Source organism: Bos javanicus, chromosome 3 (genome assembly GCF_032452875.1).
Source record: "Bos javanicus breed banteng chromosome 3, ARS-OSU_banteng_1.0, whole genome shotgun sequence".
Lineage (NCBI taxonomy): Eukaryota > Metazoa > Chordata > Mammalia > Artiodactyla > Bovidae > Bos > Bos javanicus.
The window spans coordinates 104,130,598-104,157,006 of record NC_083870.1 but is presented as its reverse complement, the minus strand read 5'-3'; the positions used below and the strand labels follow the sequence as shown (position 1 = coordinate 104,157,006).

Below are 26,409 nucleotides of genomic sequence, written 5' to 3'. Positions count from 1 at the left end.
CATTTAATTGGAACATGTCAGAACTAAACACACAAATTATAATAGATTTCAATTACAAAAAGTTTGATAAATATAATGGACTATGATAATACAAGTTATTCCTGCCACTGTGTGGAACTGATATAAAAACATGAAACTGTATTAATTATAAATACGATAAAAATCTAATATTCAATGTCAGCAAGATCCTTAGCCTAAGGTCAGTTGCAAACCTCAACACTACTGGTAAATTATCATATTAGAGAGTACCAAACTAAGTGAATTAAGCCAGACAGAAAGGTAAATATATATCATTTATATGTACAATTAAAAAAAACATGTAAAAATTACTTAACAAAACAGAAACAGACTCATAGAAAACAAACCTTATGGTTACCAGAGGGGGAAAGGTATGGGGGAGGATAAATTAGCAGCTTGAGAACAACAGATACACACTGCTCTATATAAAATAGACAACAAGGTCCTACTGTAGCAAAGGGAACTATATTCAACATATTTTGTAATAAACTATAGTGGGAAAAATATCTGAAAAAGAATATACCTATATATGTATGCATTAGTGAATCATTTTGCTATATACTAAAAACAAAAACATTGAAAATCAACCATCCTTCTTAAAAAAAAATTTTAAGAAATTTTAAAAATAAGAATTGAGGGAAAAGGGGAAATAGAAGGAGGAAAGAAATTCTCTTCTACCCCACGTTCTTGAGCTGACAGCAAAGGATACAAATATGTCCTCTTTTGTTTTAAAAATAATGATCCCTTTTGCTTTCTACTATTGAGGGTTTGAATGCGTGCTCAGTCGTGTCCAACTCTTTGCGACTCCGTTGACCATAGCCTGCCAGGCTCCTCTGTCCATGGAATTTTCCAGACAAGAATACTGGAGTGGGTTGCCATTTCCTTCTCCAGGGGATCTTCCTGACCCAGGGCTCGAATCCACGTCTCCTACATTGGTAGGTGGATTCTTTACCACTGCGCCATCTGGGAAGCCCTTTCTACTACTGGAAAACACAAGAGAGGAAAAATTATGCCAGATGCTTTATGTATGTATCCCATGAATTCAAACAGGCCAGTGAGGTAAACCTTAACAACTCTATTACAAAAAAACTTAGGAAAAGTTAAGTAACTTACCCAAGATCTTATGAATAATATGTGGCAGAGATCTGAACCTGTACCTACCCGATTCTACAACTATGTAGCAGAACTGCCTTAACAATACCAAATCTGCAACTAGAAACCAGGCAGCAAGAAGCCTTAAAATAAATCTACCCTTCTCTGGTCATTCTAAACTGCACAGTTATCAATATCAAATGGAGGGCAATGAGAAAATGGATGGACAGGAAATTCATTTGGGACACTAACACACAAGCTTTTTCTGGTGCTAAAAATCCCTGTCTATTCCCTAACCTCATAAACAGACAGACTGGATCAATAATAAAAGGCATCTTTAAGGGAGAAGCGTAACAAAAAGGAAAAGGTTTAAGTGTGAACCATAAAAACAGAAAAGATAATGAAAGGAAAAATCTCAGGCAGAAGGTCAAAAACTACTGATACTTGAAAGTATTACTGATAACCTAGTGCCCTAGGCTGAACGCACATGTGAACCAAAAAAATCAGTCCTCATAAATGCTGGGCAATTCAGATATGCTTTAACAAGTCCAAAGAAATATCAAATTTTATTTTGCTTTAATCAAACCAAATTATAAAAAATCTAATGCTACAATATGTGAAAGTAGTATGTTACATACATATATGTGTTTACCTGTCTACATAAAACAAATGTTCAAGGAAAACTTTGGCTTTTTCAGTAAGCTTTTGCTATTACTGAGTCTGTACCTGGAAATAAAAAGGAGATTCACCTCAGGATTCAAAGCCTCTTATATAAACTCAGTAAGCAAACAGATTCTGCTGAATTTTTAAGATTCTACTGTCTGACAGAAACTATATCCATCATTACCTGAACTCTCACTCTTGCTATTCAAAACTCAGGACTTAAATAATGTATATGACTCAGTGGGGAAGGCAATGGCACTCCAGTACTCTTGCCTGGAAAATCCCATGGACGGAGGAGCCTGGTTGGCGGCAGTCCATGGGGTCGCTAAGAGTTGGACACGACTGAGCGACTTCACTTTCACTCGCTGGAGAAGGAAATGGCAACCCACTCCAGTGGTCTTGCCTGGAGAATCCCAGGGACGGGGAGCCTGGTGGGCTGTCATCTATGGGGTCGCACTGAGTCGGACACGACTGACACGACTTAGCAGCAGCAGTAGCATAACTCAGTATTCACTATCCAGACTCCTACTATTCAAACTTAGGATATGAATGCAGTAGATTCAGACTGCAAGGAATATCTGTAACTCATATATATCACATGATTTATAAAATTAGCACTTTTTTAGCAACATGCAAATACCTTACTAAAATCACATAAACACTGGCTGCAGAACAGAGCTGAGAAAACATTTTTTAACACTGTATTTCTTAGTAGTTTGCTGAAACAATTTATTGTTACTGCCCCTCAGTTTCAAACCCGCATTGCTTCTTCCCCATCTGCCTTAATGATGCTGGAAGTGGAACTCTGCCTGCAAACCACATTTCTGCTTTACCAGCTGATATCCTATAAGGGTCTGCCAAGAGGAAACACTAAAAATGGACTGCAAACCTGGAGAAGAAAGAGAAATACTTGTGCTTTCCCATCTCTTCTTTGGGCTTCATAGGAGCACTATCCCAGCAAAGGTTTCTTCACCCCTACAACAGAAAGTCTTCCCCATAGCAGTTTTTCTAACACTTATGAAACTAGTTTAATCATACCCTACTCAAAGACCCCAGCACCAGCCAGCACCCTTTCCCCAAATTTCTGGGTTTCAAACCTATGGGATTTCTATTCTGAACTCAATACAAGCGTTAGCATGTAGTACCTTCACCTTGGAGATCTGAATTGTTTCCACAGGACCCTTCCTCTAAGTCTCTAGGTTTCCCCTTTGGTGCCCAAGCTCTTAGGGCTCATGGCTGCTTCTGGAAGTATCTATCTCCATGATAATTTAAGTAGTTTTATTTTTATCCATTCTGTTATCTAGTTAACAACTTCAAATCTACTCAATGACTCTATTAAAGTCTCTGTTCATGTAACTGGTGTGGTTTCTGCCTCCTGACAGAATCCTGATAAAAAGAAAACAATCTTGTTATACTGTAATAGTATATGATATTATTATAGTAACTTCTGTGAAACTGCAATTTACCTACACTATAAAGTAAAGAACAAAATGCTAGTTAAGAGCAATCTGACTAAAATTGAGTGTATTTAGCTATCATAACAAAATCTTTTGCAACCATTCTTTTAGAGAAAATTTGGGGCACCTTTTTTTAACACACACAGTATCCACTGGAATAAAATTACATGATAAGACATTATCAACAATGGCTATCTCTGTTTTTCCAAATTTTCTATAATAATTGCTTTATGATTACTTTTTAATCATGAAAATACAGTGAGCATAATTTTTAAAATAATTCTAGCATGCTCAAATTCAACAAGGATCAAATATCATCTATAGAAAACAATATTTAACTTGTTTACCTTAAAGGGCAGAGGAAGAGTTTTAAATCACTTACTAAGCACCTTCTCCTACCTAACAAATTTTTTAGTTGTCACATGATTTCATTCCACCCCCTATCTTTACTTCACGTAAGCAATCCACTCCCACTCTCATCTATGCCTACAACCCTCCCCACCACCTGCTTAACCATTTTCTCATTCCCAGCCATATGGTGGTTCTTCTCCAACAACTCCCATGCTTTCCTATCCTGAAGTTAGTCACTTTCTAGATATATAGGTAGCATATGAAAGTATACACAAGACATAAAGGTATATATACAAAGAGAGTTATGGCAAATAAGCAGTGTTGGTCACTGGGTTTGAGTTACTTTAAGACTTCTTACTCTACTTCTATTGGGATAGTGTAGTTAGAGGCCATTTCTGGCTTGGGAAAGACTATGCAAAAGCAGACAAAAATCGACTGCGGTTTTAAGTAATTCAGTTTCTCTTCCCATCACCAAAAAAATAGTCATTCTTTTCTTCTCCTCCTTATATCAAACCAAAGCTGGCTTTCAGTTAGAAAAATCAATGACAAACAATGGTCTACCCATATATCTGAGAATGTGAATTCTCTGCCTCCCAGATGGACTGGACCATACAGATTACAAAAAAATGAAAGATTAGGATAGAAGGATCCTAAGTATTTCAGCTCAAATGTCACAGAGCTTCTCAGTTTATTAACTAAATGCTAAATTTATAGCTATATCCATAAAAATTTGATTATAGAGTATTACACACAAGAATTAAACACAGTGAGCAAGTTATAAAATAATTCATGGTATCTTTTCTCTTTCATCATCCCTTTCAATAATATAATTCTATCAAGCAAAAAAAGTTAGGTATCTATTATTCCTAATCCAATGTCATATATAAGCTTCACCTAGACAGAACTATTCAAACAGAGGGATATAAAATCTCAGTAAATGACTTTAATACATGGTTAACATAACCCACAAACGAGTGTCTTTAAGGAAATCTATGATCAGTGGAAAATCAAAGTCTACAAAAATAACCTGATTTGGTCATATCTAAAGTTTTAAATATTCAAAAAAAGGGTAAAATGATTCTTCCCAACATATTAAACAGAAATCACTCTTAAATGAAATTAGTTCTACAGCAGCTTTGGAGATTAAAGATAACAGTCCTTTTTTTTTTTTTTTTTTTTAAGTTCTTTTCAAAACTGTACAGGTGTCTATTGTGGGGGTGTGGGGGCATATGGACTCCAACAAGGTAGAAACGCATCACTCCACCTATTTCCATTATAAGCTGGAAGATGTATTCTTAGGGAAATGCCAAAACAGCATAGGGTAAAGCTTTCCCACTGAGGAAAAAGGATATCAGCCTTAGTCTGATAAAAATTCAAGCATATGAAAACAAAAAAGGCAACTTTATTTTTCTTTTGTGGCATTCTAAACCACCAGAATTTCTTTCAAGCCTGAAGATTCCATGACTCCACATTAATGACTCTTAATAATTTTGTACCCCTCCTCTCTCTTCTGCCCTCCAAAGTTGGTTAATTCCAACTCTCTTTATCACTTGCTCTGTTCCAGCTATAATGACCTCACTGTTCCTCCAATATACAAAGCAAGGCTCCTGCCCCAGCACTTCTTAGGTTCCCTATGCCCGGAATGTTCATCCTCTACTATCCAACGAAAGGTTTGTTCCATCACTCTTTCAAGTCTTCGTTCAAATGTCATTTTTTTGGTAAAGCTTTCCCTGGCTACCCTATCTAAAATAACACTTTATCTCTGAATTTCCTAATCCCATTCTCTTATTTTTCATTTAGCTCTTATCACTATCAGTGTCTAACACTTCTTATTTTGTTTAATTATGCCTTCACCAAACTATAAACCCAATGATTACAGGATTTTTAATCCGTTATGTTCACTACTGCAGCCTCAGCATTCAGACAGCTCCTGACACTATATTAGGTGATCAATATGCTGAACAAAGAAATGGCAGCAACCACACATGGTAGCTAGCTGCAACACCACACGCAGCTGGTGGGTGCTGCCATCAACACTTCACATTCCAGTCTGAAAAATTTTAATAAACAGGTTAGATCTACGTTATGTTTTCAGACTGTGCTCTGAGAACTACAGTAATCCCTCAAGGGCAACTATGGGGGTAGAATATGGAAGTCTAAGCCCAGCATTTACCTATTTTATTTATTCACAGGATTTCACTTAAGATTTAATTTGAAGAAAGTATTTAGAAACTTCAAAAAAATACAAAACCACTGGGTTGAATACAACTTAGTTCCTACTTTTTTACATTTTACTTATTTATTGTAAATGAGGATAATTTAGGTATCCTGTTTATATCATCCTTTAGAAAGGAATTTCGATTATTATCTAGTCTTATTAAGCAAAGTATCTCCCTATCTCACAAAACAGCGCTACTTCCCAAAACAAACTACAGTGTTTTACTGTGAACCTTACAGTGAAACTGATTCTAATATGACTTGACCAGCATAACTTTTAAAATGTTACATGTTCTAATAAAAAAAAAAAAAAACACACAAAAAACAGTACTCACCTTAATGAAGTTACAGATGGACAAGCCTGTCCATACAAACCCATCTGGCCACAAAGAGAATCTGAAAAGTAAAGAAGAGTTAGTTATCAGATGCTCCAAAATAAATTAAACTATAAATCAAAATATACTAAAAATGCTGTTGAGCAATATGATGAACTACATTAAGGAAGACTGACATACCAAGAAGCACAGGAAAAATAGGCACACTATAACTGTAACACCCAAAGAAGCTAAAAACTCACAAAATTTAACAAATTAAGCTTAGTTACAGATAAAGAGTCCAAATGGTTTAGTAGAGTGTAAGGAGATCAGTCCTGGGTGTTCACTGGAAGGACTGATGCTAAAGCTGAAACTCCAATACTTTGGCCACCTCACGCAAAGAGCTGACTCATTGGAAAAGACCCTGATGCTGGGAGGGACTGGGGGCAGGAGGAGAAGGGGACAACAGAGGATGAGATGGCTGGATGGCATCACTGACTCGATGGACATGAGTTTGGGTAAACTCTGGGAGTTCATGATGGACAGGGAGGCCTGGCGTGCTGCAATTCATGGGGTTGCAAAGAGGCAGACACGACTCAGCAACTGAACTGAACTGAACTGAACTGAGGGATTCCAGAGAGGTGCCTAAAGGCTACCAAACAGCTCAGCATGCAGGTCCCCATCCTCACAGGTTCCCATCTCCCACTTCATCTACCCTTCAATCAAAGCAGTGATATCTTTGTTGGTATCACAGAATGGACCTCAATAAGACTTGATTTGAAGAACAGTTCCACTGCTTAATTAAAAAGTTAAGAATAACTGAACAGAAAAGGCTTTGTTCAAATTCTAGCTATGACACTGAGATCTTGAAGAATTACATATCCTCAGAGAACCTCCCGGGGAAGGCAATGGCACCCCACTCCAGTACTCTTGCCTGGAAAATTCCATGGACAGAGGAGCCTGGTAGGCTGCAGTCTATGGGGTCGCTAAGAGTCGGACACAACTGATCGACTTCACTTTCACTTTTCACTTTCATGCACTGGAGAAGGAAATGGCAACCCACTCCAGCGTTCTTGCCTGGAGAATCCCAGGGACGGGGGAGCCTGGTGGGCTGCCGTCTATGGGGTCGCACAGAGTTGGACACGACTGAAGTGACTTAACAGCAGCAGCAGCAGAGAACCTCCATTTTTTCCATCTGTAGCTTGGGGATAGTATCACCTAGATCTTTATCAAGAGATAAACTGCAGGTTTGTTATTAGAATTAAATCATTGAACAAATGTGAAACTATCTATTAGCACTACTATCCAGTGCAAGGATCATTCAGTGTCTACAAGTAATATGAATGAGAGAAGCTGGAATCGAAGAGTATAATACGCATACAATTGTTTGCAACTAAAGAAAACAGGTTCACTCTAAAAGGATTGGCTCCTTTTCCAGTTCTAGCCAACTGCTGCTGAGCAGGATTGTAAGCCCCGTACTGTTCGGGTTCAGTTGCTCAGTCGTGTCCGACTCTTTGCGACCCCATGAACTGCAGCGCGCCAGGCCTCCCTGTCCATCACCAACTCCCGGAGTTCACTCAAACTCACGTCCATCGAGTCGGTGATGCCATACAACTCTTATCCTCTGTTGTCCCCTTCTCCTCCTGCCCTCAATCTTTCCCAGCATCAGGGTCTTTTCAAATGAGTCAGCTCTTCTCATCAGGTGGCCAAAATATTGGAGTTTCAGCTTCAACGTCAGTCCTTTCAATGAACACCCAGGACTGATCTGCTTTAGGATGGACTGGTTGGATCTCCTTGCAGTCCAAGGGACTCTCAAGAGTATTCTCCCACACCACAGTTCAAAAGCATCAATTCTTCGGCGGTCAGCTTTCTTTATAGTCCAACTCTCACATCCATACATGACCACTGGAAAAACCACAGCCTTGACTAGACGGACCTTTGTTGGCAAAGTACTGTCTCTGCTTTTTAATATGCTGTCTAGGTTGGTCATAACTTTCCTTTCAAAGGAGTAAGCGTCTTTTAATTTCATGGCTACAATCACCATATGCAGTGATTTTGGAGCCCCAAAAATATGGTTAAGAACATCTAATTTTTCAAGAAAAGCAAAATATCCAAAATTTTATTTGAAATCTCCTAATTTTTATTTTCTAAACACTATGTGGGCCAAACAAAACATTGGTGGTTATCCCAAGTTTATAACTTTTATTTTAGAGGCTGACTCCACTCCCTGCATCTATCAATAATTGTCAAGAGATGTTCTACTTCTGCCAGAACAACAGAATAGATAGCTTGATCAACATGTCCAGTGAAAATACAAACTCCGGATAATTTTAAACCTTTATATATTAATCAATAATTTGAAAGGAAATAAAGTATGATCAAGACTAAACACTAAGTGAAAGACGGAAACTAGAGAAGTATGCAGAGTACTGAAACCAGCTTTCACTCATTTGGCACTGCGCCAAACCCTGAATTTCAGCGTGCAATTCCAAAGTTTGTTAGGGTTCAAGGTACAAGAGGCAAAGTCCAGATGTTATCCAAGAGAATCTCAACGAAAATTTCTTAACCTTGGCACTGAGTGTTGGTGAGGGACTGAGGCTAAAAGAGTGGTTCAACAGTGTCTTCTCAGATACAACCAGAAGCTGACCCTCACCTAGATTATGGTTTAAAAAGCTTCATACTCAGAATTTTAGAATGGTCCTAGAATGGTGTTATCTGCCCCCCAACCTTGACAGATGCAAATGCAAATCCTCTCTGGCAATCTGCCTTTGATCTAGGCTTGGAAGAATTCTCAAGGATAAGGTCCCAAGATAAATAAATTCACAATCAAAAATCACAAAACCAGAAGGAAACAAGCCACTCAAGAGTAAAATACAGCTGAAACATCAGGTGGCAGACTCAAAAGCTCAGACTTCAGATATGGGAATTATGAGACTTTTCCCTACTGTTTTTATTTTATGAATGATTTACCCATTCTTATATTTCAAATGCCTACATGTAGATGAATTTCAAATCCACATCCCTATTAGGGATCAATCTCCTAATCTCTACACATAACTAACATTCTCTCCCAGAAATCCCAAATTTACTATGTCCAAAGCTGAATTCATCCTCTTTCTTTAAAGTAGTATTTCCTACCTTTAGGGTCCTTTATCTAAGAATGGCTTTCAGGTTTCTAGCCTAACACCTTTCTTTTTCCTTGTTAGAGGTGAACACTTTAACTCTTGATTTCTATGAGGAATGACTTTTAAACACCCCTGGGCTCTCAGGCCATTCCTCACCAAGTGGGTAGAGCTAACTCCAGGACTCTATATCCAGGATTCTGCAAGGTAGTTATCTGAGTATGACTGCCCTATTGACTCCAACAGTTAATCTAGACATCAGGTGAGCTGTCTATATTGGGTGGGTAGGGACAAGAGAACGTGGAAAGTTAGCCAGCACATTTGGCTCTTAAACCTAAACTACATTCTGCATTATCAGCTTTACAAAGAACAAAGGTAAATTCTTATAAAAGTTACCATATGACCCAGCAATTCTACCCTTAGAGATATCTATATTACATATATAAATTATATATACACACAAATATATACATACATGAATATATATAGAATGCTCTTGGGACTATATAATATATACTCATATAATATACACTCTCCACCAAGAGAACTGAAAACATATGTTCACACAGAAACCTGCACGCAAATGTTCATAGCAGTATTATTTATAAAGTCAAAAAGTGTAAAGAAACCAAATGTCCATCAACCAATGAACACGTACACAAACGTGGCATATCTGCACAGTATCCATATACTATGGAATATTATCCAGCCATAAAAAGGAATGATACACTGTTACATGACACAACATGAATGAACCTTGAACATCTTAGCATTAAGAAAGAAGTCAGATACAGAAGACCACATACTGCATGACTCCATTCATATGAAATGTCCAGAACAGGCAAATCTTAAGAGACAGAAAGTAGATTAGCCAGTAGATAGGGGGATGGGAGGAGGGATGAGAATAGAGAGTGACTGCTAACTGGTTTCTTTCAGGGTTGATAAAAATGCTCTGCAATTAGATAGAGGTGAGAGTTGCACAACTTTGTGAATAAAATCCTTTAGTATAAGATCACCAAATTTTACACTTTTAAATGGTGAACTTTATCTTTCTAATCTACTGCAGCCTTGATGCCTTCATTTCAGTTTTCTTCACTCTTTTAACTTAAGATTATTGCTCCTACATGGTGTCTTGAACACCAGTCAGGTTAGTTGAAAGAACAAATACACCAATATTATTCTCCCTACCCAGGCAAATGTCCAGAAACATGGAATGCTCACAGAAGAAGGCTAAGATTCATAGTGAAATCAGTCTCTTCCAAATCACAAACTCACATTTCTGAAGTCAACTATGTTGAACAATTATATTAATTCATTCAACTTCATCCAAAATTTATACAGTTTAAGTTGTTGCCAACAGCACCAACTAGCATTTTCTGCAAATCCTTTGAAAATCAACAAACAAGAAACTTTGTGTAGCATAACATAACCAGAGTATGGGGAGTAAAAATCAGTCATGCACTGATGCACAAACTCCAATAGAAACTACTGTATTACATGTCATCACTAACAGAAGAATTCAGAATTTCTTTTAATACAAGCAGTCATCAAGTGTACATTAAACTGAGTTACAAACTATTCACATCTAGGAAGCAGATGTTTAACAAACTAACAGGTGTATAAAATATATTATTTGAGAGGAGGAGGTGAAATGGAAGTATTTTTATTTATAAAGAACTTGTAACCAAGACCTTATAAAGACCTTGAGCCAAGACCTTGATTGCAATCCCAACTGTGATTTTGGGCATATTGTTAAAAGGGAAAAGTCATGCCTCAAGTTACTGTAACAGGAGCTTTAATGAAGCCACCACCGTGGCATATAAAAGAATTAAGTCTGTTGAAAATAAATTCTAGAGCACTGTAAGTCAAGAAAGCATTCCTAAAAAAAAAAATAAACTTCTGAATTCAGCTCTATCTTTCATAAGACTTGAAAATAAAAATTTACTAGCATTCATGAAGGAACAACCCTGTTGAGTCAGGTTCCTTGACTGAACATCGTGAATTGCTATACCATTACTCACAGGTAATCATTAAAGCAGTCATGGAAATAACCTGTGTCTTAATCATCCTAAACAGGAAAAATCTGCCAGAGGAAGGAGTAAAGGGAAAAGAATCTTGCTGAGTGAGTAGCAATCAGCTGTTCATCGCAGCTCCACTCGTTGAACCTAAAGGCAGTGATGCAGCTATAGCTAAAAAGCGAGAACTCAGAGTCACATGCTCTCAGAAAGCAAAATCATGTGAGAATGATCAATTCACCATGGTAATGTTAGAGGGAGAAGAAAGGCCAAAACTTAAACTTGGAGAACTCAGATTTAGAGAAGAGGAACAAGTTTTAAAAAACACCCTTGAGAAAACTGTACTGGAAATAGCAGCAAGTGATTTAATGGGGAAAAAGGCAAGTGTTACACACAGATTAAGATGGACATAAATGGAAAACACAAAACAGGCTTTTAACGGAAGATCATTTAATACTATAGAGGGTGGGGTTTGCAGACTAGTGGGAACAAAAATTAGACTGGAAGGGTGTTAAGAACCAGGAAAGAGTGAAATAAAAAATTAGCTACAAACTACATAAAATGAAAATAAACAAAGTGCAATAAGGTCAAACAGAGCAGAGAGGAACGGATTAAGAAATCAAGAAAGGTGAAGAACATATTAGAAAGCTCATCCATCACACTATATCCCCATTACCCTGTTTTATTCTTCATAGCTCTTGTCATCTGATACGACTTGATAATGACTTTTCTTTTACTGTCTGCTTCTGTCCCCCTAGAACGCAGATTTAAGTTTCTGTTTCAGTCTCTGTTATATCCCCAAATGCTAGTATGTAGTCTGCGGTCATATTTGTTCAAATGAATTAATAAACCAAGTTCTTCTAGATTGGAAACAGAATAAACCCAAAAGAAGTACAGCTAAGATCTAACTGAAAATTCACCAAATCTTTTAAATGTAGTCTTTGTATCCATTAATTCTGCCTCTGAAGCAAATAATTTAAGACAAATTCACAGTCAGAAGAACAAGTTGGGTATCCAGAATATATAAAGGACCCTTACAACTCAACAAAAACAACCCAAGTTAAAAACGCCCAAAGATTTGGAGACAGAGCAAAGGGGTAGAGCATTTGACTGTAAAAAAAGAAAAAATGGGCAGAGACTTGAATACGTATTTCTTAAAAAAACATATTAAAATGTCCGATAAGATGAAAAGATGTTCAAAATAATTAGTTATTAGGGAAATGCATATCAGAATCACACTACTACTTCATCTAGGTAATCAGATACTAAGTAATCAGATATTACTTCAGCTAGGATGGCTATAATAAAAAAAAAAACAGACAATAACAAAAGTTGCAAAGATTTGAAGAAACTGAAGCTCTCATACACTGGCAGTGGAAATGTAAACAGTGCAGCCACTCTGGAAAACAGTCTGGCAGTTTGTCAAAAATTTAAACATCGAGTAACCATATAACACAGCCATTCTACAGGGAATATACCCATGAAATGAAAACATACCACCACAGAAAAATCTATACACAAATGTTCATAGCAGCATTAAATAACAGTAAAATAGTGGAAACAACCCAAGTGCCCAATAACTGATGAATGGATAAGTAAGATGTTATAATCATACAGCAGAATACTGTTTGCCAATAAAAAGGAATGGTACATGCTATGACATAAATGACCCGTGAAAACATACTAAGTGAAAGAAGCCAGTAACTAGACTATATATTACACGATTCCATTTATATCAGATGTCCAAATGAGACAAATTAGATTATGGGTTACTAGCGACTTAGCAGCAGCAGCAGCAGCAGCAGAGCTAGGGAGGCAGGTGGCCTTGGTAGGCAGATGGTAAAGAATCCGCCTGCAATGAGGGAGACCTAGGTTTGATCCCTGGGTTGGGTAGATCCCCTGGCGGAAGGCACGGCAAGCCACTCAGTATTCTTGCCTAGAGAATCCCCATGGACAGAGGAGCCTGGTGGGCTACAGTCCATGGAGTGGAAGAGTTGAACACAACTGAGTGACTAAGCACAGAGAGGCAGGTAAAGTGGACTTACTGCTAATAAGTGTGGGGCTTGTTTTAGAGGGAGAGGAAAACATACACAACCCTACGAAAATGTTTAGAAAAAATTGAATTTTACACTTTAAATAGGTATATTGTATGGTATGTGAATTTTATCTCAATAAAGCTGGGGGGGGTCCTTTGTGTTTTTTCCTAAGTTTCTTAAACTTGCTCACAAGTTTAAGCACACATTCACACACAAATATTGTCTTGTTCTGTAAGTTCCTGCATCTTTCCCCACTGGTGCCATAGGAAACTCCCCCCCCCACCCTATTCCACAAAATGGAAAAGGGGAGAGTAAAAGTAATGACTTCATCAGAAAGCAACTCTATTATAGCAATTACTTTGAAATCTATAACCCCTTCAACCATTAGTGGTTCAGGAAAGTTTGTTTTCTGGTGGTCTCCACCATTTCCAAACCACACACTAATTAAACATGTTTAACAAAGATACACTTGGGTATACATCTGTATAAACCCTGAAAAAATGCTATAGGAAACCACTCTAACATTACCTATAAAACAACTACTTAGGCTATACCACCTCTCCTAAAAAAAAAAAAAAAAAAAAACTAGGGCAAGGTGTTGTTATTCTCTAATAACAGAAGATGAAAAAAAGCAGGCAAACCAACAATCAGCTTCGGCTTTACAAGACTGTTTTAGAAGTAGGAAGTGTAAATTTGAACTGTCTCTTTACCCTCTATAGCGTAGGATTAGTGTCAATAAAACAGGTGGTAAATGTGGGGGAGGGGAGCTTCTTGGCTAAACATCACAGAATTATAACTTCTTCCAAATCCCTAAATTTATGTAAACAGATCACAGGCCTTCCTCTTCAAACCAAATCATAACCCAAGTAAATAACACAGGATTCTATTTCTGGGTCTGTTATTAACTCACTGGATAATCTTGAAACTTCAGTCTGTCTACTTTGCTCAATAACTTAACCACAATTTCCGGTCCCAAAATCAAATCATGTGGTCTAATAAAGAATGTTTCCCCAATTTGTAGATTTACTTTCATGAAAAATCTGACAAAGGTATATGAAACTAAATCATATTATATGTTTAAATCTTTAAAGAATATACAAGAAATATGAAAAAAATTCTAAAGACCTATTCACTCCAAAAATGTTGAACTCTTTCATTTTAAACTTCTAAAGGTATTCACTAAACAGAGAAAGAAGCAGCTCTCAGAGGACTGAACAGTTTTGAGGCTTTAAATTTATGCTCAGTTATATTTAGAAAACCAAGATGCCACCTCTCTGGATCCCGTATCTTTATCTCAGGCATTTGATTCATGTGCTTCACCTGGTATAATTCAAAGCAAGAGATCCACCATACTCCTGAAACGTAAATTGAACACATCGGAACATCATGACTGTTAGAGGAATGAGACACTGTACTACACCTGGGAAAGATGGGAAGCTATAGTCTCCACTGCTACAGCTTTTTCACAAAAGAAGAATTGCCTGTCTGGTCCCCAAAGCCAGTCAACAAACCACTGCCAACTTTTAAGAATCGTTTCTATCCTATTCCTGGAAATCCTGATTCAAGAGTCTAGGGTGAAACCTAGGAAATCTATTAATTACAAGTACCTGGTGATTCTGGTTGCACAGCTTAATTCAGGAACTACTGCTTTAGGACTGGGATAGCAGAAAGGTTTCCTATCACTTGCCAATTATGTTCAATAGGTAGTAGTTGCCTAAAGTGCTACAATGAGAATGTCATGTCTTAAAAAAACAAGAAATTAGTAGTTCGCCATGGACATGGTGATCGGGAAGTGATAACATGCAAACCATGCAAACGTCGTGACTCAGATCACTGACCGAATGGGCTTTTTTTAAGGAGGCTTCTGGGTAAGAGATCCAGAATTGGATTATTTACTTTTAACTGGCAGAAGCTCTCTCCGGGAAGGTAATAGGCAGTAAGAGCAGGCCCACCAACATGTGTGCCAGAACTCTTCAAAAGTAATTATAAAGCTTTCCAATAATATACAAAGATTTTTGCTCTCAAAATGTCTATAATCTTGCTTGAGAAGTGAAAATTTCTACATGACAATATACACTTGGTCTTAAAAAAAAAAAGGTATTTGTGCTTTAAGGAGTTTCACTTTAGGTAAAGGTGAGAATTAGTGGAGCACTGACTGCCAGGCCTGAAACAGTATAGTTTAGTTTGAATCAAGAGACAAAAATCAACTGTGGGTTTCTGATCAGGACATGACTGAAGTAATGTCCACTAGCAGCATTTACCATGAAAATAAATGGGAGGTTATATAATCAAGGCATGCTCCATGTAAAGACAAATAATCTCTTTCCTATTGTTCCTGTATGTACCTGTCTCTGCCACTGGATTGCAGGCCTCCTAGTAGGCCAGGGACATGTCAAATTAACCATTCTACCTGCCGTAATCCTGAGCACATATTTTGTACGTAATAGTCCAAAACGTTTACTAAATTGCTATAAATGAAGTAAAACTCTTACAGCTATTTCCAAAATAATAGTAACAGAACTTGGTACAGAAACGTGAAAATCCAAAGAAGTGGACAGAATGAAATTATGCCAAAAAGATAGGGGGGAACTCAGGTTAAGAGAGACAACAAACAATAACAACTAAATGTAATGTGTAGACCTAGTCCGAATCCTGATTCAATTAAAAACTGTAAAAAGACACAATCAAGGATATTTTTACTATGAACTGACACTGGACAACACTAATAGGAAATACGGCTAATTCTGTTAGCTACAATAGCAGCACATGGTTATGTAAGAAAATGTCTATATTTTTTAGACATGCATACTAAGCTTTGTAGGGGTGAAAAGACAATGTCTACAATTTTCTTTAAAATACTCAAGCAAAAGAGAAAAAAGGAAAAAAGGCAGTTGAGGCATACATGGCCAACAGCTTAATAATTATTAAATCTGTAACAGGTATAGGGGGATTCGTTACATCTTATCTAGCTTTGAGTGCACTCAGCAGTACAGCTGGACTTTAATGTTACTCCAGCAGCACTGTACAATCAACTCTTTTTCTTTTTTTCCTCACATTTCAGGAAGCTTAAGAATGACTAGTACTTCTGAGAAAACAGCCTAGACTCAATCAGGAAAAAAAAAGGGGGGGGTGGCATTCATTTGTTAGCTCTACTAATAGGAAATCTCTCTGAATTGACTCAAAGAACTTCTTGTAAATTAATATGAGGACTGAGTATGAGCCAAGACAGTGACTCAGCTGCTGAAAAGAAAATACAATCTTAGGGTTCATTAGAAGAACAGTATCGAGATCAGGGAGGTAGCAGTCCCATTCACTCTTCACTGGTTAGTTCACAAGTGGAGTATTGTATTCTGAGTACCACATTTTAAGAACACTTAGGAGCTAGAAAGTTTGGAGGGAGGGATATCAGACTGGCAAGGAGTTTAGAAGCCAAATGTCAAATGTAGAATGACTGAAGAAAATGGGTGTGTTTAGCTTGAAAAAAAAAAACAAACACTTTCCAGCCTTCCATGTCAGCTCTAACATAGAGACCCCAGTATAATATTTTCCAGAGGGTTTTAAAAATTGTTAACAGGCATTCCATAATCAAGAAAGTTTGAGTCAAATACTTTTCTAAGGGACTTTAGCAAAGTATTCTATATCCTAGAGCACTTTATGACTCAAGAAATTCTGTATTTCCCAAATGTAACCATTCATTCAACAAATATTTACTGAGCCCCTATTACCTGCCAACACTTCTCCAGGCACTGAGAATACAATAATGAACGTTTTCAATATCCTTGAGAACAGTTTGTGAAACAGCCAGGCTGAGCCTTCTTGCTACTTCTCTGACTTGCATTGTTTCTCCTCACCTCTAGATTTCTAATTATGTGCTCACAGTAGACTACCCTCTCATTATCTTATTTCAAACATTATTGTTTCCAAGAAGCTTTCCAGGTCATAAGCAAAAACCACCCTTTTCAACAAAACCCTGACTCTTTCTCTACATCAGTTCTTTGAGAAGAGACTATGCCTCTTTGGATCTCTCACAATGCCCGGAACCATGTCTTGAATGTGTAGGTGCTGAAAAAATATTTGCTGAATGAATAATCACATTCAAATATTTAAAGAGTTATCTTGTTAAAGAAGGCAAACTAGGTCTCCAATGTTGCACAGAGAAGGAGAAGGAAAAAGAGATGAAGTTAGAAGCAAATTTTGCCCCAATTAGAGCTAGTAACAAACAAGTTACCTTTCAGCTACAGTGACTACAGGTATTCTAAGAGTAGCTGAATGACTGTATCAAGCATTTTAGTGGGATATCTCACTGGCCTGAATAAAAGATTAACTCAAGATGTATGTCTATATGGATATGTATATTAGACAAAAGATAACTTTTGATACATTAAATTCTTAAAATTAAGCTCAAATATGAAATATCCTTTCATTTATTAGTACAGCTGATCCCCAAATAATGTGAGGTTTAACCTGAGTATAACAGCTGCCCCTCCGTATCTGCAGTTCCTCTGCATCTCTGAACTCAAACCATGGACCGTGTAGTACTGCAGCAGTCACTACTGAAAAGTATTCACGTACAAGTGGACCTGTTAATTCAAACCCTTATTGCTCAAGGATCACCAGCAGAGAGAATAAAAGAAACAAACAAAAAAAGACACTGTATCCATTCTGGAAGAATCAACACAGGGTTTCTTAATTATGCTTCCAAAGCAGAACAGATACAAACAGGTAGGTCATCCACCTCTGTAAGCAGAGCTCCTTAGATAAGGAAATTCTTTAGGTCAATGATTTTCGTATTTTGCAGTAAGAAAAAATAATTATGAAGCCATCAGCTTCTCTCAAAGTCATCTAACCAAACCACTAAAAGGATTAAGTTCTTCAAAGAAATAAGCTAGTCATGCTGCCTTTTAAGTTAAAAACTAGAAAAGAGAAAAAAATAGATGTCTCCGTATGCCTAGGATATCTCTCTGATGTCTCTCCCAAACCAAAAGTAGTCGTCTTTGCCAGCAGGGACCCTATCAGTTACTTGTGTCCCCAGCTTTTAGTACAGTGCCCAGGACATACTAGACGCTGAATAAATAAGCAAACAAATGAGAAAAACTGAGTCCAATGTTGCTGGATGAAAACAAGTACTTTATAAAGTATCACTAACAGTTTTGTTTTTCTTACTAGAAATCTGCCAAGGAAATGAAAGAAAATGAGTAGATTCTTAAATCTAGTTTTTCACTATAAAAGTGCTATTTTTATGTCATTTATTTATATGTAAATCCAAGTTCTTGGTTGCTTCTGGGGGACTAAAATTAATTTATTGATCAGCAAAGCTTAAATGACAAATGTCTAATGCAAAGAAAAACCTAAAACATTTAATACACCCACAACTTGACCTATAAGAGTATAATCAAATAATTTATAAAACTGATTTATTAACATAACTGACCAAAAAGCAAAATACTTTTATAATACTACTAAGTGCTTAAATTATTCTTCAAAAGTGCCATGCTTCACATTTTTCAAATTCTCATTTGAACCATAAAAATTAGGTTGTTTTTAGTTAAAAACTAGAAAACAGAAGATAATAAAAATGATTATCTGCTCCTGGTAGAGAACTTGGAAAATAAGACTACCCAATGTAAAAATGCTTTCTTTCCCAGTCTTTTTTTCGATGGAGTTAAAAATTCTTTATATACTGTCACTCTCCCTACCCACTGCACAAGAGAAAACAGATTCACACTATGGCAGTAACCCAAGTATCCTCGGTAGAATCACGTTCCAGGTACAATTTCTCAATCTCTAAATTTTAGATGTATACTTTCATAAAAATAAGACCAAATCTATTTAGTAATCCTTTGATGTTTCCCTTCTGATTCCATCTCCTTCTTACCTTCAGAATTCACAAAGAATGCAAGCTGAAGTAAAAGTACATCCAACTACTGGAAAAGGATCCAAATTTAACAAAGGAAGACACTGCTCCCAACAGTTTTTGTCCCTCAGTCTGACATCATCATAAGACAAGTTCTACTCCAAGTAGCCCAGGTCCTTTGATGTTCTTAAACTTCAATTTCTACCTCAAAAATCCATGTATGTTCTTCATAAAAATCCTGTCAGCTTTCTACTACAGAGTACAAGACTAGAAACAGAATGCAGGATCCAGGCTACTGTCTCTGCTCTATATAACTGAGTAACACTATGTCAGTCTCAGCCTGTGTCTCATTTTCTCCATTTGTCAAAAGAAGTATTAGTTGCCTTACCTACATCACAGGACTGAGTGAGGCTCCAAAATCTAACAGCTCAGAGAAAAAGCTTTTCATAAAGTATTATTCAAATTAAGGTGGATATCTTTCCAATACACACATGCCCTATAACAGAAAACATGACTTGCCCTGATGCACACAGATGCCATTCTGACAGTGATTCCTATCTATGTACACACTTATGAGACAATACCATCAACAGCTCCTTACACAGGGTAGACAGGTAAAGCATGTCACAAATTCACAGACCCAATCACACTAGCAAAAGCTGATGACATATACTGTTTTCCTGCCATGACAGTCTGCTCCATCTTCATTCAGAAAAGTCAACCTGCTCATGACTGCAACATATTTGACTGCCCTGTCTGTAATTTCCCAAAGTTGTACAGCCAAGCCACAGAAACATTTTAGTTTCCATATACACACCAGCCAAAATCTAGGATCACACTGCACCCCACACCCAATCCTATCTCTCTATAAGCAAACAGAATTTGAAATTGTTATTACGGAGTTTTAGCAGTCTTCCTCTGCTCATCCATTCTCTCACAAATCTATGTTCCACAGTAAGGCCAGGTCTCAGCCTTAGGAAAAAGCCAATTCCAACTTCTGAAATCTTTAATAAGGTCACTGGCACCACATGCCAATTCCAACTTCTGAAATCTTTAATAAAGTCACACTGACACCACATTTTACCAATCAATCAGAACATCAATCTTATATCCTTGACACCACTATACACCTCTGGGCAGGACTCTGTTTAGTAGAATTCATTTACAGGTTTCAGCTTTGTACTCCAGGTAAAAACGTCAACTAAAACTCAGTATACTGGGTAAAGTCTCCTTCAGACACACAGTCATCCTAGGATCATCAGTCAACTCTTCAATAGAATCCATGACATACATATTATTTGAAAATAATGAAAAAATAGCCAATGCTATAGCATTGTGTCCCCCACAAAATTTCTATGTTGAAATCCTAACCCCTAAACATGATATTAGGAGGTGGGGTCTTTGGGAGGTGGCTAGTCATGAAGGCAGAGCCTCCATAAATAGGATTAGCCTCTCATGAGAGAGGCTCCAGGAGGGATCCCTTGCCCTTTCCACACAGCATGAAAGCATCAGTTATGACCCAGGAAGAAAACCCTCACCAGAAGGCACTTGGTCTTAGACTTTTCAGTTTCCAGAAGAGTGAGCAATTTCTGCTGTTTATAAGTTACCTAGTCTGTGGCATTCTGTTACAGCAGCCCAAACAAAGACAGTCAAAATACCAGATTTCTACAGACACTCTCTAAAAACTTCCACCCAAGGACTTTCTCCATCTCCAAAATTATTAGCATTCAATTCAAAAGAGTTTTCTAGGACTATGTTCTAAGCAATAGTGTCTCTTATTGCATCCCATAACAGACTTCTTTACCTGAGAAAGTCAGACTAGGACAATGTTAATGTAGGTCTGATTATACCAAAATGAAGTCACTTAGATTACAGTAAAATTCTGAGAGCAACCAGAGCAGTTTCATAATTACCAGAAACTAACCTTGACACTGCCAGAGTTCTAACTGAATATGGCCCTAATTATCTTATATCAAATTCATATCTACCCTATATTTTCTCTTGTTACAGTACTAGGCACCATATATGAGTCTCATTTGCTCTCCATTTCAGTTCTTTTGTCTCAATTCTATAGAAAATAATCACTTTGAAAAACACTGCATTCTCAGGTTATCAGCTGACATGCCAAGTAAAACAGCAGCCAAAGGTACCTAACTAAAAAGATTACTTAAAATAAGTAGAATTCCATTGTTATAAATACATGTGGTTCCAAATAACAAAGCTATTTCCATATCCCAGCAGATGGCCCACAGTAGTAATGCTTTGCTGATCTGGTTATAACAAATTCTATTAAATCCAAAATCCTGTATAGGAGATGCCTTTTCCAATTTCAGTATAAGTCAATCTCTTTAACCAAAATATTAAGCTTTGGTTCTTGTTATTTGTGCACTAAAATCCATTTATGCCAATTAAGATGGTCAAAATTTTTGACAGTTACTATAAAATGCCTCTGTGGTGTTTTCTGAGTTTTGGGGTGGAGGAGGCAAAGAGTACCTCCATTAAGGACTGAAAGGCTAACTGTTCAAAATGAAAAAGATTCATAGCTAAAGGAAGGCTGAGGAGAGTAGTTATAGTAAGCTTCAGCTGTCCTAAGCCAAGGTTTCTGAATAGTGGCAATGTGAAAAGCTAAGTGACTAGCAAAGCTGACAGTGAAGAACACTGAAAACACAATTTCTGATTTGAGAGGCTATCAGCAGGGATAAACAGGAAAAAAGGTACCTGGATGCCTAACAACACATATCTCTGTACACTGAAGTGTTAAAGACCGGTATTTAAAAGAAATGTGGATAAAACGTCAACTTTACTGTTTATTTCCCCAACCAAACTCAAAATCACATCTTCATGTTCTGGTCATATCCTTATTTGAAACATTACCCTCTGTTAATTCATAACACAATAACAGTACACTGCAGTGATTAAGAGTCAATGAGTACTGAAAACAGACTGCAGGGGTTCAAATCCTGGCTGTTTCCATTCCCAGCTACATATCCTTAGCCAATTTATCTAACCTCTGTACCTATATCATCTGTAAAATTTTGGTAATAATAAGATCTACCTTCCAGAGTTGTTGTGAGGAATATATGAATAATATAGTCAGAACACTTTGGAGCCCATACTAAAGCCTCAGAATATGTTAGCTATTATCGCTACCTCTACTATCATCATCATATTAATTCCCAGTAAAGTTCTGAAAGAAAGATAGAAATATGAAATGACTTATCTAAATTACAAAGAAGTGACAAAATGCAGTAAGAAAAATCTCATTTTAAATCCTGAAGTTTAATATTAAAAGTTACTCATTCCCTGCTGCTGCTGCTAAGTCACTTCAGTCCTGTCCGACTCTGTGTGACCCCACGGACTGCAGCCCACCAGGCTCCCCCGTCCCTGGGGTTCTTCAGGCAAGAACACTGGAGTGGGTTGCCATTTCCTTCTCCAATGCATGAAAGTGAAAAGTGAAAGTAAAGTCGCTCAGTCATGTCCGACCCTCAGCGACCCCATGGACTGCAGCCCACCAGGCTCCTCCGTCCATGGGATTTTCCAGGCAAGAGTACTGGAATGGGGTGCCATTGCCTTCTCCGACTCATTCCCTAAGCAACGGGATTTTCCAATCTCTCTAATTCTCCCGTAATTCACATGAGGCTCCTTTAAGTTAGAAGAGCAGCATAAAGAAGTGGAAATAGCAACAGACATGCACTAAGATGATCTAATTGCTCCATCACTGACTTCATCTTGGGCAAGTCACCTAATCTAAACTTCAAATTGCTCACCTTAAAAAACACTTTGCCTACCTCACAGGGCTGTTGCCTGATACACAGATAACACATGAGAAAACATATGTAAGCCAAAAACACACTATATGAATGTTCACGAGCCATGTGATACTCATCTTCATATCCCCGATGCCTAGCAAAATGCATAGCAGAGGTTACAGTCTAAAAGAAAGCCGTAAGAAGGATGGAGTTGACAGGGTGAGGACTGCAATGATAAAAGAGTAAGAAACTCAAATGTCCATCAACTGAAAAGTAGAGAAACAAAAGGCAGTAGAGCCAGAAGATGGAATCGTGCTGGTGCTTAGTCGTGCCCAACTCTTTGCAAGCCCATGGACTGCAGCCCCCCAGGCTCCTCTGTCCATGGGATTTACAGGCAAGAATCCTGGATTGGGTTACTTTTCCTCCTCCAGGGGATCTTCCTGACCCAGAGATTGAACCCACATCACCTGCACTGGCAGGTGGATTCTTTACCATTGCACCACCTGGGAAGCCCCATACAATAGAATATTCAACAATAAAAAGGAATGAGATATTGACACAATACAAAAATGGACAACCCTTGAAACACTACGCTAAGTGAAAAAAGTCAGACACAAAAGACCATGAGTTGTATGATTCCATTTATACAGAATGTTCAGAAAAGACACATCTACAGAAATGTTAAGTACACTAGCACTTGCTTAGGACTGGGGAATGAAGGGGAAATGGACAGTGACAGCCAATGGACACAGACTTTCTCTTTTGAGATGATGTCTGTGATGACGGCTGCACAATTTGGTGAATACAACAAAAGCCACTGAACTGTACACTTCAAATGGGTGAACTGTATAGTATGTGAATTATGTCAATAAAACCGTTTTAAAAAAAGAAAAATAAGTTTGAGAGAAACTTTAAAGTATAAAATCACTGGCTTTAGAACACAAGGTTGTTTCTTTTTTAATGAAAAAAAGTGAGTTTTCTAATATTTGAGCAGCTCTGACATGTGGACAAGAATGAGACTGAAGGAAACATTAGGAGAAAATACTAAGAATTACCACACTAGACCATAACATCTCTACATGCCTTCTGTAGAAAACAAATCTGGAATCTCTTATCCTTCCTTTCAAAATTCACAGGTTACAAATCACCTCCTGGTCCCAGTTCAATAGTCTTTTCATAATGATCATTGTTTCTGAACTTTAAGACTGCATTTGATACTGTCTACCATATTACCCTTCCTATCCTTGGCTTCTGTGGCACTGATGTACTTCCTGGTTCTTCTCAGAAATGCTTTATCTATTAGCCTATAATGTCACCCACAGTTCCAAACCTCAAAGCTCTTTCACCATCACACTACTAACCTTCCAACACTCATCTACTCATGTTTTTTTTTTTTTTTTTTTTTTTTTTTTTTACTACCAAATACAGCCCTGCTCAATATACAATCTACATTTCATATCATCTTACAGTGATACCCTACAGGATTACTCTATTCAAATCTTGATTATCTTTGCTAAGGCTGGAAAGCAGTGATATGGCTCAACCAAAATAGTTCCTATACATTTTTTCTTTTGAGCAGATCTGTTTTTCTAATTGTTTTGCTTAGGCTAATACTAAACTAGCCTACACTTCCAAGTCAAACCAGCAAGCAGAAAAGACCATCAGGAGTTACAGGAGGCTAATCTTTTATTGAAAAATTGATTGTATACAATCTAAGTGTTAACCATTACCCACCCTGGCTCATTTATCTTTATAGGGACACTTTCCTAATTTCCTCATCATTATCAGCCATTCTCCCAAAATTCTAGCCTTTAATCTTTTAATGTTTAATTTGCCCTCTTCCCTTGGCACACATCCAGATATCACTAAGTTCAAATTAATTTTTACTCCAATATACATCCTCATATATTCTATACATTCTTTCACAGGACAATATAATTTAAAGACTGAATGCATAAGCTCAAAGGTAGAACTGCCTGGATTCAAATTCTGGCTCTGCTGCCTACTCTCTATGGGATTTAGGGCAAATTACTTAACCTTTCTGTAACTCAGTTTCTTCAGTGATAACAACAGCTTATTATAAAGATTTTAGGAGTTAAATACATGTATATAGTTTAAAACACTGTACCCGGCATACAGTACTCTATAAATGCTAGTTACTGTTTTATTCCAAACATCACCATTTTATCTCAGACCCTCATCAGCTTATTCCTAAAATTCTTCAAGAGCCTTCTAGTCAGTCTCCCTACTCCAGAATGCTCAACTAATTATGAAAATCTTCCTCAGGAATATCATCTTACTCCCAATCTTTAGAACCCACAGTGGTACTCCATCAAATTAAACTATATATCCTTAATAAGGTCCTCCATCAATACCTACTCTACCAAGCCTAAACTCATTTATTATTATATTTCACCAATAAGATGCTCTATGCCAATCAAGTTGCTCGGTATCTTCTGTACTGATGCACTGTCAGTGTATGTCTTGGTAAATACCCCTTCACTCTCCTGGAATACATCTCTTGCCTTTTGAAAATTTCAGTTTCTCCAAATCTCACTTTATACCTTTGATTTTGGCTGCACTGTTATCCCAACCAGGAGCTTGATGTTGTATGGAATTCTGAATGATGCATGTTATATGTTCTTTCCCTAACAAAAGTGAGAGGAGACCACATATTTTATTTCCTGTGTCTCTTCATACATAGCACATAGACTACTTCACACACAGCACAGTATTTTGCAGAAGTACACAAATACTGACTTAATAAATATGCCTCAGAATGTATCAGAACAACCCTCTTTATCTTCCACTGCCCCACCCATACTTAGCACAGTGATGGCAGATAGAATCTGTCTTTAAATATTTTTATTTTACATACACAGAAGGAGACTATACTAACAATTGTACCAGATTTAAAAAAAAGAGAGAATCGTCTAAATCACCCGACCTCATCCAAAAACATAGCTAATAAAAACATGAGGAAGCCCTCATATCTTCAGTAACACAAAACCAAAAACAAGATTCACCTTAACTTCAAGAAACACAAAAAGCAAACAGAAACCTAAAAAAAAAATTAAAAATTAAATCAAATCTCTAGATGCTACCCAAACATAAAAATGAAAAGGCGCTCACTGCTCGTCTATAAATATGTTTATAGCCTAGGAGAAATAAAAGGCTTCCCTCACTGCTACTGTGGCTTGTTCCCTGTTAAGGGAGCAATCTGTGGTCATAAAAGAGCAAAACACAGGAAGATAGAAACCTTAACCTGGGAGAGACATTAAGGAAAAAAATTACTCAAAACAAATGTTTAAAAAACCAGACAGTACAATGATACTCAATAGAAAGAGAGGGAAAGTGAAATAAAAAAGCACCCACGAAATGGGTGACTCACTGAAACTTATCTAGTGCTGCCTTGCAAGTAAAGAGCTATGCATGTAACACATCCATGACACGCACGCCTGTTTCACTGGCAAACAAAACAGAAAGAAAAAATAAATGTCAGAAAAAGACAAGGCAGATGC

General features: G+C 37.3%; 1 protein-coding gene across 4 annotated transcripts in view; it reads right to left on the bottom strand.

Moving 5' to 3' along the window:
- The window catches only part of FOXJ3 (forkhead box J3), a 126,514-nt gene that overhangs the window by 98,194 nt on the left and 1,911 nt on the right, over positions 1-26,409 (bottom strand). For all 4 annotated transcript variants that reach the window (XM_061412306.1, XM_061412304.1, XM_061412310.1 and 1 more), the window contains exon 2: positions 6,134-6,194. In XM_061412306.1, coding sequence (XP_061268290.1) covers positions 6,134-6,177 — 44 coding nt within the window. In that variant the 5' untranslated portion in view covers positions 6,178-6,194. The remainder of the gene's footprint in view (positions 1-6,133; positions 6,195-26,409) is intronic.